Genomic DNA, 18,367 nt, shown 5'->3' with positions numbered 1-18,367 from the left:
TGATCATTTCCAATAATCATTAAATAGTGGTTTTTAACTACCCTAAATGCACTCCCCACTATTTGTGGCAAGTTTCCTATGTGGATTGGTCCTCCTGGCCATAATCTCTATGATCTATGAATATTAATATCATATTACCATTTCTAATATACTACAAGTAAGTGTGATCTTTTTTTGGGGGGGTGACACCTAGCAGCGCTCGGGTTACTCCTGACTCTATGCTCAGAAATCGCTCCTGGCAGGCACAAGGGACCATATGGGATGCCGGGATTCGAACCACTGTCCTTCTGCATGCGAGGCAAACATGCTACCTCCATGCTATCTCTCTGGCCCAAGTGTGATCATTTTAAGTCTAACCCTCTTCCTGATTCATTTCACTCAACACAATACTCTTCATATAAGCAAATTTCATGATTTCATTTTCTCTAATGGTTTCATATTATTCCATTATCTAGATGTTCCACATTCTTTATTCACTCATCTGATCCTGAACTTGAGTTGTTTCCAGATTCTGGCTATTGTGAATAGTGCTGCAATGAACATAGGAGTGCAGATGCCTTTTCTACACATTGCGATTTAGGGCTTCTATATCTCTATATATCCTATATATCAATATCTATATATCCTATATATCTATATAACAGATATCTCGTTATTAATTTGCATCTCACTTGATGTTGGTTTCGTTTGTTTTTAAGCTACACGCAGTGATGCTCAGGGGTTACTCTTAGCTACATGCTCAGAAATCACTCCTGGCTTGGGGGACCATATGGGATGCCAGGGCAAACCGCAGTCTGTCCTAGGCTAGCGTGGGCAAGGCAGATACCTTACCACTTGCGCCACCACTCCGGCCTCTGCATCTCACTTGAATGCACAAAACCTATACATATGGGATGAGCACTGCAGAGTAATTTCTGAATGCAGAGCCAGGAGTAATCCCTTCCAACCAATTTCCCCCACTTAAATAATTTAAAGTAGGCATAAAAGCAAACCAATGCACTGCCCACACACATGCACACTGATTAACTGTAAAGTAAGAATGCTGCTTTAGTGATTTAAAAAATATTGAGAGTTCATCATATACAGAAAAGGTGGATTATAGTGGAAGATACCATTGATAAAATCGAAAGTAGAAAAATGCCTTTAAGTGAACTCAACAAGAAATTTGTAAGAATGACTAGCAGCTTTTGGCACCTGGGCAGTGGCCAAGATCTGTTTGAAAGAATGAACTTTGGCCTGCCCACACAGGTGGAAACCATGCTTAGGGGTGATGATTTCTCACCCACATAAACTTCCTGCCTTTGGGGAAAACTGACAGTGACAAGAAAACAGCACCTTGAGACTATTAAAGGAACCCTGGGTACAGAACAAAACCCCACCATGCCCTGTGGGTAAAAACTGCAATACTGCAGACTCTATCTGTATTAATTCCCTATCTAACCTCTCTGAATGGAGTTCAGAGTGGAAAGGGGTTAGAAACAATAAAGAAACAATAGAATGAACTGCCAATAAAATCCAGGAAGATATGAGATCAGAAATAAAAAAAAAAAATGGGCCGGGCGGTGGCGCTAAAGGTAAGGTGCCTGCCTTGCCTGCACTAACCTTGGACGGACCGCGGTTCGATCCCCCGGTGTCCCATATGGTCCCCCAAGCCAGGAGCAACTTCTGAGCACATAGCCAGGAGTAACCCCTGAGCGTTACCGGGTGTGGCCCAAAAACAAAAACAAAAACAAAAAAAAAAGAAAAAAAATACACAAACTAAAATTTCACAACTGAAAAACTTGGTAAGTGCAAGAAATACATTGAAACGTCTCACCAACAGAATAACAGCTGAGAACAGAATCAGTGAGCTTGAAGATGAAGTGCAGAAAACCTCCAGACAACAGAAGATGGAAAAAAGCCTCAAAATAAATGGACATAAGATGAAAAAAATCCTCAATATAAATCAACAGACAACAATAAAATTTTGGGATAAATTCAACAGAAACAACATTAAGAGTCAATGAGATCCCAGAGATCCAGAAATAAGACCTCTATGATTAATCAGCAGTCATAGACATTGCCAAGAAGTTCCCAGAACTTCTTGTGAAGAGCATATGCTCCCACATCCTAGAAGCCTGAAGAATACTAGCTGAAAGAGACCCAAATAATGACTCTAGACACATCCTAATCACAATTATGAAAACTATAGTTAGAAGTAGAATACTGAAAGTAGCAAGATCAAAAAAGGAAATTATAGAATCCAGAGAGATAGCACAGCGGTAGGCATTTGCCTTGCACTCAGCCAACCCAGGATGGGCAGTGGTTCAATTCCAGGCATCTCATATGGTCCCCAAACATGCCAGGGACGATTTCTGAGCACAGAGCCAGGAGTAATCCCTGAGTGCTGCCAGTCCACATGGCCCAAAACCAAACAAAAAAAGATTTATAGCAGATTTATCACAAGCAAACCTTCAGGCCCAAAGGTAGTGATGGAATATAGTGAAAAAAAAAATCAAAGAAAATGAACTAAAACCTCACCAAAAATACTCCACCCAGTCAAATTCTCATTCAGGTTTGAAGGAATGATATACAACTTTACAGCTTAGGAACTTTACAGAACCAAATTTATTTTATTTTATTTTTTTCAGAACCAACTTTATTTATTTATTTATTTTTGGTTTTTGGGTCACCCGGCAGCGCTCAGGGGTTACTCCTGGCTCTATGCTCAGAAGTCGCTCATGGCAGGCTCAGGGGGTCATATGGGATGCCGGGATTTGAACCACCGTCCTTCTGCATGCAGGCAAACACTCTACTTCCATGCTATCTCTCTGGCCCCCTTTTTATTTTTATTTTATGTTATTTGGTTTTTGCAGAAACAACTTTAAAACCAACTTTAAAAGGAGCAATAGTGGGACCAGAGAGATAGCACAGCGGTGTTTGCCTTGCAATCAGCCGATCCAGGACCTAAAGTGGTTGGTTCGAATCCTGGTGTCCCATATGCCCCCCCCACCCCCCCACCCCCCCCCCCCCCGTGCCTGCCAGGAGCTATTTCTGAGCAGACAGCTAGGAGTAACCCCTGAGCAATGCCGGGTGTGGCCCAAAAACCAAAAAAGAAAAAAGAAAAAAAGAAAAAAAAAGAAATTGCTCCTGGCAAGCTCAGGAGACCATATGGGATTCCAGGAATTAAACCCAAGTGGGACCTGGGTTGGCCATGAACCCGCTGTGTTACTGTCCCAACTCCTTTTTAAACTTTAAAAATTAGAAAATGGAGGCCAGAATGATAGCACAGTGTGTATGGCATTTGCCTTTATGTGGCCAACCCAGGCTCAATCCCTGGCATCCTATCATCCTATATAGTTCCCCTACCCTGCCAGGAGTGATTTCTTTTTTTTTTTTTTTTTTTGGTTTTTTGGTTCACACCGGTAGTTCTCAGGGGTTACTCCTGGCTCTGCACTCAGAAATCACTCCTGGCTTTGGGAACCATATGGGATGCCAGGGATTGAACCGAGGTCAGTCCTGGGTCAGCTGCATGCAAGGCAAACACCTCACTGCTGTGCTATTGCTCTGGCCCCACCAAGAGTGATTTCTGAGTGCAGAGCCATGAGTGTAGACTGAGTGACACTGGGTGTAGACTAAAAACAAACAACAAAAAGTGGGAGATGATTTGGCTTGGAAATCCATGATTCAAATTATTTGCCTATGCACAGATTTGAATGAGATAATGTAAATGACATTAAGGTTCACATACCTTATGAAATCATGAGCATCTGCTAGTAGTTCATTGTGAAACCAGACATAACATATAATATCTGCCAAGATGCCTGAGGTTATTTCCATCTTGGAAGTGCACTTCAGCAAGAAGATTGAGATGTAAGATGCCTCAATGCTGTAAATTGTCAAAAAAGGTGACTCGGTATGGCATGCAGAAGGACAGTGGTTCAAATCCTGACATCCCATATGGTCCTCTGAGTCTGCCCTGAGCGATTTCTGAGCGTAGAGCCAGGAATAATCTCTGAGCGCATCATTTCTTCCACTATGTAGTATTCCATAGTATATATGTACCACATCTTTATGAATCTTTCAACTGTTGTTGAAATCAACATTCCAAGTCTTAGTTATTGTGCTGCCTGCTGCAATGAATAGTGGTGTGCATCCATACTTTTGGATGAATGTCTTTCTATTCTGGGGATAGATACCGAAGAGAGGAATTGCTGGGTCATCTGGCAGCTCAATTTTGAGTTTACTGAGAACCCTCCATACTTGAACAAAATCTCTTGCACAGCATTGGGTTTCCCAAAATAGGTGTAAGTAGGAAACAAATGTTAAAAGATTAAAGTAGGATATTTATTGTGTGAAGCTCAGAATAATAATGCATTGAGTCACTGAACTGATGATGTAGACAAGATAAAGGAATCTTCTGATTGGATTTAATCTAGTTACAGAGTTTAATGCCCCTTCTTCCTCCCTCCCTCCCTCCCTCCCTCCCTCCCTCCCTCCCTCCGTCCCTCCCTTCCTTCCTTCCTTCCTTCCTTCCTTCCTTCCTTCCTTCCTTCCTTCCTTCCTTCCTTCCTTCCTTCCTTCCTTCCTTCCTTCCTTCCTTCCTTCCTTCCTTCCTCCCTGCCTTCCTCCCTCCCTGCCTCCCTCCCTCCCTCCCTGCCTCCCTCCCTCCCTCCCTCCCTCCCTCCCTCCCTCCCTCCCTCCCTCCCTCCCTTCCTTCCTTCCTTCCTTCCTTCCTTCCTTCCTTCCTTCCTTCCTTCCTTCCTTCCTTCCTTCCTTCCTCTCTCCCTCCCTCCCTTCCTTTTCTTCCTTCCTTCCTCATATATATATATATATATATATATATATATATATATATATATATATATATATATATATATATATTTGGTTTTTGGGTCACACCTGGCGGCGCTCAGGCTTACTCCTGGCTCTGGGCTCATAATAGCTTCTGTTTTGGGAGACCATATGGGATGCTTGGGGATCAAACCATAGTCTTCCCTAGGTTAGCGCTGCAAGCCCTACTGCTTGCTCCACCACGCTGGCCCCGGAACATTTTTTTCTTAATTTTTTATTTATTTAAGTACCATGATTACATACATGATTGTAGTTGAGTTTCAGTCATAAAAAGAATACCACCCCCTTCACCAGTGCAACCTTCCCACCACCAATGTCCCCCATCTCCCTCCTTCCCCACCCCCTGCCTGTATTTAAGACAGGCTTTCTACTTCTCTCACTCATTACCCTTGTCATGATAGTTGTTAGTATAGTTGTTTCTCTAACTGCACACACCACTCATTGTGATAAGCTTCATATTGTGGGCTGGTCCTTCCAGCCCTCACCTCTATTGTCTCTGGGTATTATTACAATAATATCTTTTATTTTTCTTAAATCCCATAGATGAGTGAGACTATTTTGTGTATCTCTCACCCTCTGACTTATTTCGCTCATCATAATAGTTTCCATGTCCATTCATGTATAGGAAATTTCACGAGTTCATCTCTCCTGATGGCTGAATAATATTCCACTGCGTATAAATACCACAATTTCTTTAGCTATTCATCTATTGAAGGACATCTTGGTTGTTTCCAGATTCTGGCTATTGTAGATAGCAATGCAATAAATATAGTGCAAGGAAGAGATTTTTGTATTGCGTTTTTGTATTACTAGGGTGTATCCCTAGGAGTGGTATAGCTGAATCATATGGGAACTCAATTTCCATTTTTTTGAGAAATCTCCATATTGTTTTCTATAAAGGCTGAACTAGATAGCATTCCCACCAGCATTGAATGAGAATTCCTTTCTTTCCACATCCCCGCCAACACTGATTCTTCTTGTTCTTTGTGATATGTGCCAGTCTCTGAGGCATGAGATGGTACCTCATTGTTGTTTTGATTTGCATCTCCCTGATGATTAGTGATGTGGAGCATTTCTTCATATATGCCTTTTGACCAGTATTTTGACCTGTATTTCTTCTTTGAGGAAGCGTCTGTTTATTTCTTCTCCCCATTTTTTGATGGGGTTATATTTTTTCTTGTAATATTCTGTCAGTACCTTGTATATTTTTAATATTAGCCATTTATCTGATGGGTATTGGGTGAATAATTTCTCTCATTCTGTGGTGGCCTTTATATCCTAATCACTATTTCCTTTGAGGTGCAGAAGCTTCTCAGCTTAATATAGTCCCATCTGTTTATCTTCATTTCTACTGGTTTGGAGAACAATGTTTCCTCCTTGAAGATGCTTTTAGTATCAATATCATGGAGTATTTACATGTTGTTCTATATATCTATGGTTTTGGGTCTGATATAGAGGTCTTTAATCCATCTGGATTTGACTTATGTGCATCGTATTAGATGGAGGTCTGAGGTTTTTGTTTGTTTGTTTGTTTGTTTTTTGCATGTGGCTGACTAGTTTTCCCAACTACAAAATTAACACGCAAAAATCAATGGCCTTCTTATACAAAAATAATAATAGAGAAGAAATGGACATAAAAAATCTATAAAACCAGGGCCGGAGAGATAGCATGGAGTAAGGCGTTTGTTTGCCTTTAATGCAGAAGGATGGTGGTTCGAATCCTGACATCCTATATGGTCCCCCAAGCCTGCTCAATTTCTGAGCATAGAGCCAGGAGTAACCCCTGAGCACTTCTGGGTGTGACCCAAAAACAAACAAACAAACAAACAAAAAACAAAAATAAAAAACCAAAAAATTCAAAAAACCAAAACAATCCCATTTACATTAGTGCCACACAAACTCAAATACCTTGGAGTCAAGGTATTGACTTGGTATCACATTCAAGGATGTGAAGGACCTATATAAAGAAAACTACAAAACATTGCTTCAAGAAATAAAAGAGGACACAAGGAAATGGAGACACATACCCTGTTCATGGATTGGGAAGATTAACATAATTAAAATGGCAATACTTGTAATGACAGTAAGTACAGATTTTTTTTCCTTTTTTTTTTTTCCATGTCAGAAGGGTCATGTGCCGACATCATAACAAGGTTGAAGGGAAGCACATATCACACAGGCATGTGAAAACCCGATCATCATGCTTATGAATCGGAAAAGGATCCCATTGTACAGATTTAATGCAACTCTTTTTTTTTTTTTTTTTTTTTTTATGGCTTTTGGGTCACACCCGGCAGTGCTCAGGGGTTACTCCTGGCTCCATGCTCAGAAATTGCTCCTGGCAGGCACAGGGGACCATATGGGACGCCGGGATTCGAACTGATGACCTTCTGCATGAAAGGCAAACGCCTTACCTCCATGCTATCTCTCCGGCCCCTTAATGCAACTCTTCTAAGGATACCCATGACATTCCCCACAATGGTTTTAATGCAGAAATCACAAGCCAGAAGCTCATAGCTCTTCTCTTCATCTAGGTCTTGTTGCAGAAGTAGCACATCTATATGGTGTGCTAGTTGATTTCAATTTTCTTCACCATTCTTGGAATGTGCCATGTGTCTCATATTTACATATTATCATTGGTACATTTAGCCATCTTCAGTAAACTAGCTCAGAATACAGAGATAGGGTTGATATATATTCCAAGTGTTGGAGAGATAGCACAGAGGTAGGGGTGTTTGCCTTGCACACCGCTGAACAACTGGGATGGATCTGGGTTAGATCTTTGGCCCACGGCATCTGCCAAGAGCGATTTCTGAGCACATAGCCAGGAGTAAGCCCTGAGTGCACACCGGGTGTGACCCTAACCCCCTCCCTCCAAAAAAGAATTCCAAAAATAAAAAAAGCAAAAACAAAATTCTCTGCAGTGTTCCTGCAATCAAGAGCCAATCGACATTTGACTGGGAACTTACAGTGCTGGCCAGAAGTTTCCACTTCAACGGAGATGCTTATTTGCTTTTGGGTCATTGGGATGTCTAGGAGTTGCACTCCTGGTTGTAGCAGCAGATCCCAAACAGTTGAGGTGCTGAGTAACACTGTCATGGAGGGTTACACAGGGGATAGTGCAAAGTAGGTTCTATCTCCAAGCCCCATTGTTGGCCCTAGCAGATTTCCACAAGGATGATCTTTTGGGGGGCTGGAGTGGGAGATAGCACAGCTGATAGGGCATTTGCCTTGCACTCAGACGACCTGGGTCCAATCCCTAGTAACCCATATTGTCCCCCAAGCCTGACAGCAGTAATTATTTTTTTTTAATTTTTATTTTTTTTTTTTGGTCACACTAAGTGGTACTCATTGGTTATTCCTGGTGGACTCAAGAGTGAAAGGCTGGGAGAGGGCATATGAGATGCTGGAGGCTGAACCTTGGCCAAATATGTGCAATGCAAAGACCCTATCTGCTGTACTATTGCTTTAGCCCCAAAACAGTATCTTTTTAAACTTCACAGTGTATCAGATAGTGCCAGTACAGGGGATAGTGAACACTAATGGAACTTACGTGCAGACTTTATTCTGTGGTGGAATCTTATGCATGTCATTACAAATAATTTTTCTGGGAGCTTGAGAAATAGTTTATTGTGAAGCCACATGCCTGGCATACTGCCACAGGGAGTTCCATTCCTGACACTCTGAGCCACTCCAGGAGGAGTGATCCCCAAACACAAAGCCAGGAGTAAGCCCTGAGCACAGCTAGATGTGACCTTAAAACAAAACTAAATGCATATTTAGTAATATGGGAAAGCTATACAAGATTAAATATGGTTAAAATAAAAACAAATGACCTGTCCCTAGGCACAGAATACACTGTAAATAGACATTGCATCAAAATCTGAATGGTATGAGTCATTTTTGTAATGGGATAATGGGTGACTTTTATTTTGCCATAAATTTCAGTCTTCCCTACATGACTGAGTCCCTGCTACAGTCAGAACAATCAGTCATACAATGGATATTTAAAGGCCTGCCCTCAGTGCTTTAAGGGGGCACAGAGGAATTCAGCACCCTGTCCACTCCTGCAGAAGAGACTAAAAGGGGATACATGTCTCACTTCAGTCTATCTTTCTAATTGGGGGGATGCTGTCTTCAAAATGTTAAGCCAAACATTCTCTGCAATCTCAGGATTCAATGTGGTGCCAGCCCCTAGAGGGGTTAGGGTGCCACCTACTCACTATCTCCAAACTCCACCCAGAAGGGCAGGGAAGACAGAGTGTGCTTGGGCAGGGGGGTATGCAAATTCTGGGTGGCTCAGATCCTCTGATCCTGATGCTCAGGATGCTAAGTGATCATTTTCCACAGCTCATAAAACTATTTGGGGGCAAAGTCAAGCTGCCAGATGCCATCTAATAAAACTCCATCTGAAGCTGCTAGTTTGAACAAAACAGAGAGCAGCTCTTAAATCCAACAGAGAGCTTTGCATGTGGGGGGACTGAAAACAGCTTCTCTTATTTTGGATGCAACAGAACAAAATGTATCTGATTATTTGGATTGGTGGTCTCCCTATGCTGTCTGTCCACTTAGCTATGGTTCCTCATTCATTCACAATTCTGTGCAGATAGATCGATCTATCTTGCCCCCAAACATTTAAACTATTCATTAGTTTACTAAATCCTTGTCTATAAATACAAATTGACCAGGTCACTACACTAGATTTATTCTTTTTATTTTGTGGTCTGAACAAAAATGCTCTATTTGGGATAGAAACTCCCTTTTAAAAGTTCCCACTATTTTTTGTATTCGACCATGAGAAGATTTATTTTTATTTGGGTGGGGTGGTTGGGCCACACCTGGTGAAGCTCAGGGATTATTCATGGCTATGTGCTCAGAAATCACTCCTGGCTTGGGGGACCATATGGGACGCTGGGGGATTGACCGCAGTCTGTCCTAGGTCAGTGTGTGCAAGGCTAACACTTTACTGCTTGCCCCACTGCTCCAGCTACAAAAGATTTATTTTTTGTTTTCTTTTCCCAAGGTTGAAACATTTAGATTATGGATTCACCCAGAATCCATCTGTTCTTCAAATTGATCTGTCAAAAAATCAGCTTATTTTCAATGTAAAGTAATAGTATATTATTACTATTAGTATGTTTCAGAAGGGAGGCACTGAAGAAGCAGTTGTTTTCATCAACTTCGTCCAGGGGTCTAAGGATATTTTCTATTTCTAGGATCATCACTGATCAATTCTGCCTGCAGAATGGGGTGGTGGGAAGGCTTTGTTCTGGTGAGACATGGGGGTTAAGGATGCAGAATCTGACCCTGGAAAGTCACCTAGAAACAAGCTTTCCACCTGCACCTTTATGTGGTGTCTAGTGACATTTCACTGTTCAGACTCTCCTCCAAGCTGATTTCACTTACAGAGACCACCCTACATTTGAAAGATTGAAGATACCATCAAAAGGGTCTCTGAAAAGATGCTCCACTTCCAGCCTTTGCTTTGAGCACTAATTTAATTTTTTTAGTGCACTAGCTTCTTTGTCTGAAAAGTGGATTTACTATCTTTTGTGCAGAATTAACAGTCTCCTGCTGTAAGATTTAACAAATGGCAATTGTGATTGATAGAAATGATTGCGATAGTGAACTTATTTATGACATTAACTTTTATATTTGCAATTTCATTTCTTTTGTTTTGGGATCACACTTAACAGTACTTGGGGATGACTCTTGGAAATGCTTGGGGAGGGGGATCATGGGGTGGTTGGACTCAAAACTGAGACTCCTGCATGCAATGTATGAACTCCAGCCCTTTGAGCCATTTCCAAGGGCTCTTGGTTTATATATATGTATATTAGTGCCACTCAGCTGTGCACAGGGTATACTTAAGCAGGAAAGGTCCGCTGAGCTGGAGATTCACTAGATCGTACAGGGTAACAAGACAGTCTAAACTTTATAAAAATCTGACAATTCTGGGGAAGAAAAGGAATTACAATGTGCTTCACCTGCTACTGAGTCCTTAAATAGGAGAGCAAAGCAGGTAAAAGGTCAGTCATGAAAGCTAATCACAAAAGCTTCAGAAGTTTATTTATTTTCTTTCTTCATCACCTTGCAAACAACGGGATCACATCACACACTTGCATGCATGCTTAGGAAACCAGCAACCAAACACTTTTATTCCTCTTTATAAGACAGACTTCCCAGGAATATATCCTAAAGTTTGTCAAAATTATGCTGGATGGAGTACATGTCTAAGTTTACCTTACAGTTACTTTCATCTTACAGCATCCAAGAAGGGTATGGTAATACTATTCAATAGGATTCAATACTGCAACCCTGATCACTATTAGATTCAGAACTAACTGCTTTCCTGAAATTATGGTTTATTGTAATAATATTCATTTTCTCAAAAAACATTCAACACATTTACACTATTCAGTAATTACCATGCTACCCAGAAAATTAAGTGAACAGTTTATTAAGAATAAAATGAAGATATGGAATGTGAAACAGTACAAGACATTCAAGATAGAAATAAGAGCACTAAGCACAAAAGTTAAAAATCTCACTCAAAAAATAATCACAAAAGTAAAAGCAATTCCATCATTTAAAGTAAGTCATTTCATGCAAAACTAAAAAACAGAACAAAAAAAACAATCTCTCCCCTCAAAACCCAACCCGCCCAATGCCCACCAATCTCCCAACAAAAAACTACCTGAAAACACTGCCATGCTAACATATTAATCACGATAATTCATAGAAAACAACACATTAAGCAGTGAATTAGATGAAACAACATAGGCTGCAATATCATAAACTCATAGACCATGATGACGTTACATGATAAGCAATTCCAGGCTCATTCATAGGATATGGGCTAAATGTTGAGATAAGGCATGTAAATATAAACTCCATTTATTCATTTCATAATTGGCTAATTATAAAAAAAAACAGAAACTTCCTGAACAGATCATATAAAATTTGGCATACTCCCTTTTGTTTTTTTATTTTGGGGGGGGGGCACTCTGGTGATGTTCAGGGCTTACTCCTGGCTCTGCACACCAGTAATTACTCCTAGTGGTGCTCAGGGGACTGTAAGGGATGCCAGATTGAACCTATGTAAGCCACATGTGAGGTAAGCCTTACCCGCTGCACTATCTCTCTGGCCCCAAGGCACACTTCATTTGTGTTCCAATAGTTTTAGGATCATATCTGCAATTATTAGAGAGCTATATAAAAGTACTGTAAAGTCAGGAATTGATCTCTTATTTAATGATTACCATTTGATAGCACTGAAACAACTCCAGATTATGTACTTAATCCAATTACCTCTACTCAAAATAAGAATCATCATTTTTCTAGTTCTCTATGTACAAAGTCCTTTTGCAAAGGACCAGTTAATCTAGAGACTGAATAAAATACCAAACAAAAGTGAAATGGTATGGGGGGACATGGGTGAGGCAAAGAACATCCTCATTTACAAACAGCAGGTAAAAGTTGCCTTAACAAGTAAGACTGTCACGTGATAAAATGTCTCTGTACCCAGATGCTTTCATCAGCATACTTCGTTGACAAGCTAGTTTTACATTCAGAAATCGTTCTGAATGGCATTTTTATGGGGCTATTTTCCCTTCCACAGCTGCCAGACTGAACATAAGCTTGGTCATCACGCACTGCACACACTAAAAGCAGTGCCAGGAGAGGTGCTCCTGCATCACCTTAATGAACAGATACCTCCAGGTCAAGGTTCTGGGTGGAGTTCACCTCTGCTTCATAGTAGGTTCAAAGAAAAAGGACTTTCAACAAAAATTTCCCTACTTCTAGCTGCTTAATCCCCCCACCTCTTTAGATGAATGGTAATCGGAACTGGACAATTATTCAAGATTACTCTTTCCAACTCTGAAATTTAACTTTCTATTTACATTTCAAGAAAAGAATACCTATTTGTTCAGTGGCAGGATTTAGCTTCTTTAAAAGGCAGAAGTAATAGCTCTAAGGTTTACAAAAGGACAGGAGAAAAATTTCCAAAGCAAAACCTAGACTTTGAAGGTCAGTAAAGAAGCTTCTTTAGCAACCAGGACTATCATAGTATTATGTCTTTGGAATGTGTGTGTATACACGCACACACACACACTCTCTCTCTCACACACACAGAAAGATATTCACTAATTAAACCCCAGAGTTCAATAAAACAAGACCTTAAATGGGAAAAATTCTAATGAGATAATGCTCTATCAAAAATTAGGGCTGATAAACAATCTTTCCCACTCAACATAGCCTCTGGAATAAAATGTAAAAATCACACAATCATGATGATGCAAGATGAAGTACAGATGAGTAATATATATGAAAACAATTTGTAAACCGCTGCTGTTCTAAAACAGTAGATTTATATTACAAAGCAATGTAAATAAATATTGGGCTAGTACAAAAGCTCTTATTTACAATTTTACAAATGAAATTGTATTCAGTGTAAATGCTGTGTTTTAAAGAAACACAGTACTGTATTAGTAAAATGAATTGTTGAGGGGATCAGTTTCTGGAAGAATCAATGCATAACGTATAAAAGGTTCAAGTTAATAGTTTATAATTTAGTATAGACAAGACCCAGTTAACCTGGCATCATATCTGTTAAAGTGCTGAAAGCAGGACATGTTTAGAAAACACTGTACATTATTAAAGCTTTATCAAGTCTGAATGTTAAACTTCTTTCACATTTTTTAATCCTTTTGCCACAGGCATATAGAGAAGATGATTTTTCCTCAGTAAAGGAGTAAAACTCAAGAGGCCATCAGTTGCTTAGATGATTTTAAATTCAGTGGAGTTAGTTTCTTGAAACAGGTATTCATCCATCGACCATACCTTCAGGCCTTACAATCTGGTAAGTAATTAAATATTCAGGATAAGCCTAGAAGAGAAAGATTAGGCCAAATATTAGCAAAACAACTTTTCTGAGACTTTGTATAAGGATTTTTCAGTACTTATCAAAGATATTCTGAGCATTGCTCACAACTATTATTTAGGGCCATTTTTTTTTCCTTTATCTTACAGGGGAGAGCGCGAATTTAGTCCCCCACTACCACAAATTATGCAGTTGAGTTTCCCACATTTGGGGAAATCGCAGGGGTCAGCACATCCGGAGTGCAATGGATAAGCCTCACCCTGGGAAAACCACCTTTGTGATCATGGTATCTCCCCTGCCAGGTAAGTATAGGGCCATTTTCTTAAAACATCTTTACCTTAAATCTAATTCTTTGGATTATCTCTGAATCAGCAAATCTACCTATATATACATATATAAACCTAGTGTTTTGTTTGTCTTTTTGGGGCAAACCTAAAAGTGCTTGGGATCAGATGGTGCCAGGGATGGAATCCTGAAGCACCAGAGTATGAATGAAGCATGTGCTACAATCCTCTGAGCTATCTCCCCAGTCTCCTGTGTTTGATTTTTTAAAAAACTGATTTTGTATCACACCCTGTTGTACTGAATGAAAGCTTACCCCTAGCTATAACTTTCTAGAGATATAGGGTTCTGATTCATTCTATTTTGTAGAACAAAAAGGATCCAGTATAGTGAAATCTAAATAAAGTTTGTAGGTTAGATATTGTATCAGTGGTAATTTTCTTTTTTTTTTTTTTTTGGTTTTTGGGCCACACCCGGCATTGCTCAGGGATTATTCCTGGCTGTCTGCTCAGAAATAGCTCCTGGCAGGCACGGGGGAACATATGGGACACCGGGATTCGAACCAACAACCTTAGGTTCTGGATCGGCTGCTTGCAAGGCAAACACCGCTGTGCTATCTCTCCGGGCCCATCAGTGGTAATTTTCTGATTTTGATTATCATAAAAGAATGTCCTTATAGGTTTCTGGACCGTACACAGTGGTACTCAGGGTTTAAACCTGGCTCTGCACTCAGGAATCACTCCAGGAGGGGCTTTAGGGTCCCACTGGGGTACCAGGTATTAAACTCAGGTCAGCTGTGTTCGAGGCAAGCATTCTACCGACTGCACTATCTCTCTGACTTCAAATATCCTAATTTTATTAGAAAATAAATCTATGGGGCCGGAGAGATAGCATGGAGGTAAGGCATTTGCCTTGCATGCAGAAGGACAGCGGTTCGAATCCCAGCATCCCATATGGTTCCCTGAGCCTGCCAGGAGTGATTTCTGAGTTTAGAGCCAGGAGTAACCCCTGAGCACTGCTGGGTGTGGACCTGACCCCCAAGAAAAAGAAAATAAATTTATACTGAAGAATTTAAGGGTAAATATGCCTATTGGGCCAGAGAGATAGCACATCAGTAGGGCACTTGCTTTGCACATGGCTGACCCAGGACGGACCAGGGTTTGATTCCTGACATCCCATATGGTCCCCCAAGCCACCCATCAGCAATTTCTGAGTGCAAAGCCAGAGTAACCCCTAAGCACTGCTGGGTGTGGCCCAAACTCCCCACAAAAAAGCCCAAAATGCACCCCCCCCAATACCATGTCTATAATTTACTCTTAGTCAGTTAAAAAAAAGTGCATATGAATAGTACAGTAGGTAGGCCACTTGCTTTGCATAGGGCTGACCCCGTTCAATTCTTGGCATGCCAGGAATCAGGAATCACTGAGTATCTCTAGGTATGCTCCCCCAAACCCAAAAATTTAATGCCAATTTAAGAGATTAGTACAAAAGATTAATGTGTGCCCCTAATTATTTATTTTGAAGATGAATAAACTTACCTGTTCTCCTCTGTAAATAACGTATTCAGCTAAAGCTAGGCCATTGACACTGGGTCGACCAGTGACTGAATGATGCCCTGGAGGAGAATGTGCCATCTTCATTGCACTGAACTGCAGGAAAGACTTTCCTAAGGTTACCCGGCAAAAGAGCAGCTGTCTGTTACATGAAAAGAAAAGATTTCCTTAAAGACAGGCATTTTATGATAATTTTGTGTAGATTGCAAATTGGGGCAAAAAGGTATATTACAGTATAAACTTAAAAAACATACTTTTTATCCTTAAAGAAATATAAGCATACCTTCAATCTTACTACAAAATACTCATTATTTTAATTATCACTATATTTTCTATAAACCCCCCCCAACCCTTATAGAAATGAAGATTCTGCCATCCTGTTTATATTCAAGCAAAAGCACAACTTATATGTCAAGTGGGAAGACAAAAGCTTAAGGGACTTTCATGAAGTGGTCTGTTAATTAATCAATGTAAGTCTAGTTGATTTCAAATATATTTTATTTTATTTATATACTTTCGGCTTTTGGGTCACACAGCAGCACTCAAGGGTTACTCCTGGCAGGCTCGGTAGATCATATGGGATGCTGGGGATCAAACCCTGGTCCATTTTGGGTCAGCTGTGTGCAAGGCAAACGCACGACTGTGTGATTGCTCCAGCCCTTCAAATATATTTTAAATCCATTCAGATTTCCTATGGTTTTACTGCAACCATAAAATTCAAATGAAGTTCATCTGACATATAATAACGGTCTTTGAATTATTGCTTCTTGTTTCTCTAGTTTTTGCCCAAATTAATTAATTGATTAAAATTTTTCTTGGGGTGGCCACACCTGTTGACACTCAGGGATTACTCCTGGCTATGCACTCAGAAATCGCTCCTGGCTTGGGAACAATATGGGATGCTGGGGGATAGAACCGCAGTCTGTCCTAGCTAGCATCAACAAGGCAGACGCCTTACAGCTCCGGGCCCCCAAATTAATTTTTATCTAAGTAATTAATGATTTAGGAAACTTATCCCAACTATGACAAAAAATTTGATTACACCACTTCTGCTTAAATGATTATCGTAATTTCCATACAGTAGCTCCAAGTATTCTAATTTTATATACAGAATATTTATATACACACATACCACATACACAAAATACATTTTGTTTGTTTTTTTGGTTTTTGGGCCAAACCCAGCAGTGATCAGGGGTTACTCCTGGCTTTGCACTCAGGGGACCATATGGAATTCCAGGGATCTAACCTGGGTCGGTCACATGCAGGGCAAATGCCCTACCACTCTAGCCCCCCAAAATACACCCCCCCCATATCCAGTGGTGTTAGGGCTCTGTGTTCAGGGATCACATCTGGTGGGTTCAAGGGACCAAATGGGGGTGCCAGAGATCTGGGTTGGCCAAATACTAGCCAAGCATTTTAACCCACTGTACTATCACTCTCATTTTAACCCCTACACATATTTTTTTAACTTTTTTTGGGGGGGGGGCACACCAAGTGACGCTCATGGGTTACTCCCGTTTATGTGTTCAGGAATCACTCCTGGTTCGGGGGACCATATGGCATGCCACGGATTGAACTGTGGTCCATCCTGGATCTGCCATGTGCAAGGCAAACGCCCTATCGCTTTGTTATCGCTCCGGCCCCTAAGTTTTTTGACCATACTTGGCAATGCTGAGGACTTATTCTTGGCTCTGTGCTCAAGGAATCTGTATGATCCAGCAATACCACTTGTAGAGACTCAAAAATACAATACAGAAAAGACCTATGCATCCCTATGTTCATTGCAGCACTATGCTAGACTCTGGAAACAACCTAAGTGACCAAGAGTGGTGAAAGAAACTGTGGTACAAACAAACAAACAAACAAACAAACAAAAACAGCGGCGTTTGCCTTGCAAGCAGCCTTCCAGGACCAAAGGTGGTTGGTTCAAATCCCGGTGTCCCATATGGTCCCCCGAGCCTGCCAGGAGCTATTTCTGAGCAGACAGCCAGGAGAAACCCCTGAGCACCGCCGGCTGTGGCCCCCCAAAAAACAAAAACAAAAACAAACAAACAAAAGAAACTGTGGTACATCTAATGGAATACTACACAGCTGTTGGGAAAAAAAAAGTAAAAAAAATTTGGAGATTAGGCTGAGTGAAATGAATCTGAGGGAGAGAGATAGCCATGGAATAATTTTACTCATTTGTGGGACTTAAGAAAAAAAAATAGTATGGTAATAATATTCAGAGACAATAGAGACGAGGGCCAGGAGGACAGTCCATGCTTACTATAAATAGTGGAATATTGCAGTTAGGGTAGAGAAGAAACCACTAAGACAATGATAATTGGAATTGATCACTGCTGGACAAGAACTGGTCACTGAACAGAAATAAAGTGATAGGCACATTACCCCTTCATTAACTGTGCAAACTGTAGTACCTAAAAGGGGAGGGGGGAAGGCTGATCTGTGCTCAGGATTTTAGGGTCTAAGTTGACAACGTAGATGGTGCTGAGAGTCAAAGACCACCTCTGAAAATGCAAGATGCAAAAAGGAGTTTATTTGGCTAGTCGAGGTCCAAGCTTCATCCAACTTTAGGAGTCTTGACAAGGACCCTGAGTCAAATCTTCAAGCAGTTTATATAGAAATCACAAGAATTAACAGAACAATCATTTCATTGTATAGATGTCTTACTTCATCACTGATTTTTTTCTGGCTCAATTTTGGTTGTCCAGGGACATTCTGACCCAAGCCTTCAGCTGCCAAAGGAGTCCATCAAAAAGAGCACTCTGAGCTCACTCAAACCTCTAGTTCCTCATTTCTCTTTTTTTGA

The 18,367-nt window shown here is 40.7% G+C and overlaps 1 protein-coding gene and 2 non-coding genes across 3 annotated transcripts in view; all 3 read right to left on the bottom strand.

Annotated features, from left to right (window-relative positions):
• Positions 1 to 6,952: 6,952 nt before the first annotated feature.
• On the bottom strand, positions 6,953 to 7,056 carry LOC125995670 (small nucleolar RNA U13). The gene has a single exon (XR_007491148.1). It is a non-coding gene; the product is annotated as a small nucleolar RNA U13 (small nucleolar RNA).
• Positions 7,057 to 12,152: 5,096 nt separating this feature from the next.
• TNKS2 (tankyrase 2) overlaps positions 12,153 to 18,367 on the bottom strand; it is a 78,464-nt gene continuing 72,249 nt past the window's right edge. The window contains exons 26-27 of the mRNA XM_049790802.1: positions 15,538 to 15,694; positions 12,153 to 13,723 (exon numbers count right to left, since the gene is read on the bottom strand). Of these exons, the coding sequence (XP_049646759.1) occupies positions 13,661 to 13,723; positions 15,538 to 15,694 (220 nt within the window). The 3' untranslated portion in view covers positions 12,153 to 13,660. The remainder of the gene's footprint in view (positions 13,724 to 15,537; positions 15,695 to 18,367) is intronic.
• LOC125995520 (U1 spliceosomal RNA) lies at positions 13,864 to 14,027 on the bottom strand. Its single transcript, XR_007491026.1, has one exon. It is a non-coding gene; the product is annotated as a U1 spliceosomal RNA (small nuclear RNA).

The sequence above is a fragment of the Suncus etruscus genome, chromosome 17, assembly GCF_024139225.1.
Source record: "Suncus etruscus isolate mSunEtr1 chromosome 17, mSunEtr1.pri.cur, whole genome shotgun sequence".
In the NCBI taxonomy this organism is placed as follows: Eukaryota; Metazoa; Chordata; class Mammalia; order Eulipotyphla; family Soricidae; genus Suncus; species Suncus etruscus.
The sequence above is the reverse complement of the archived record's forward strand: the minus strand, read 5'-3'. Positions and strand labels throughout refer to the sequence as shown.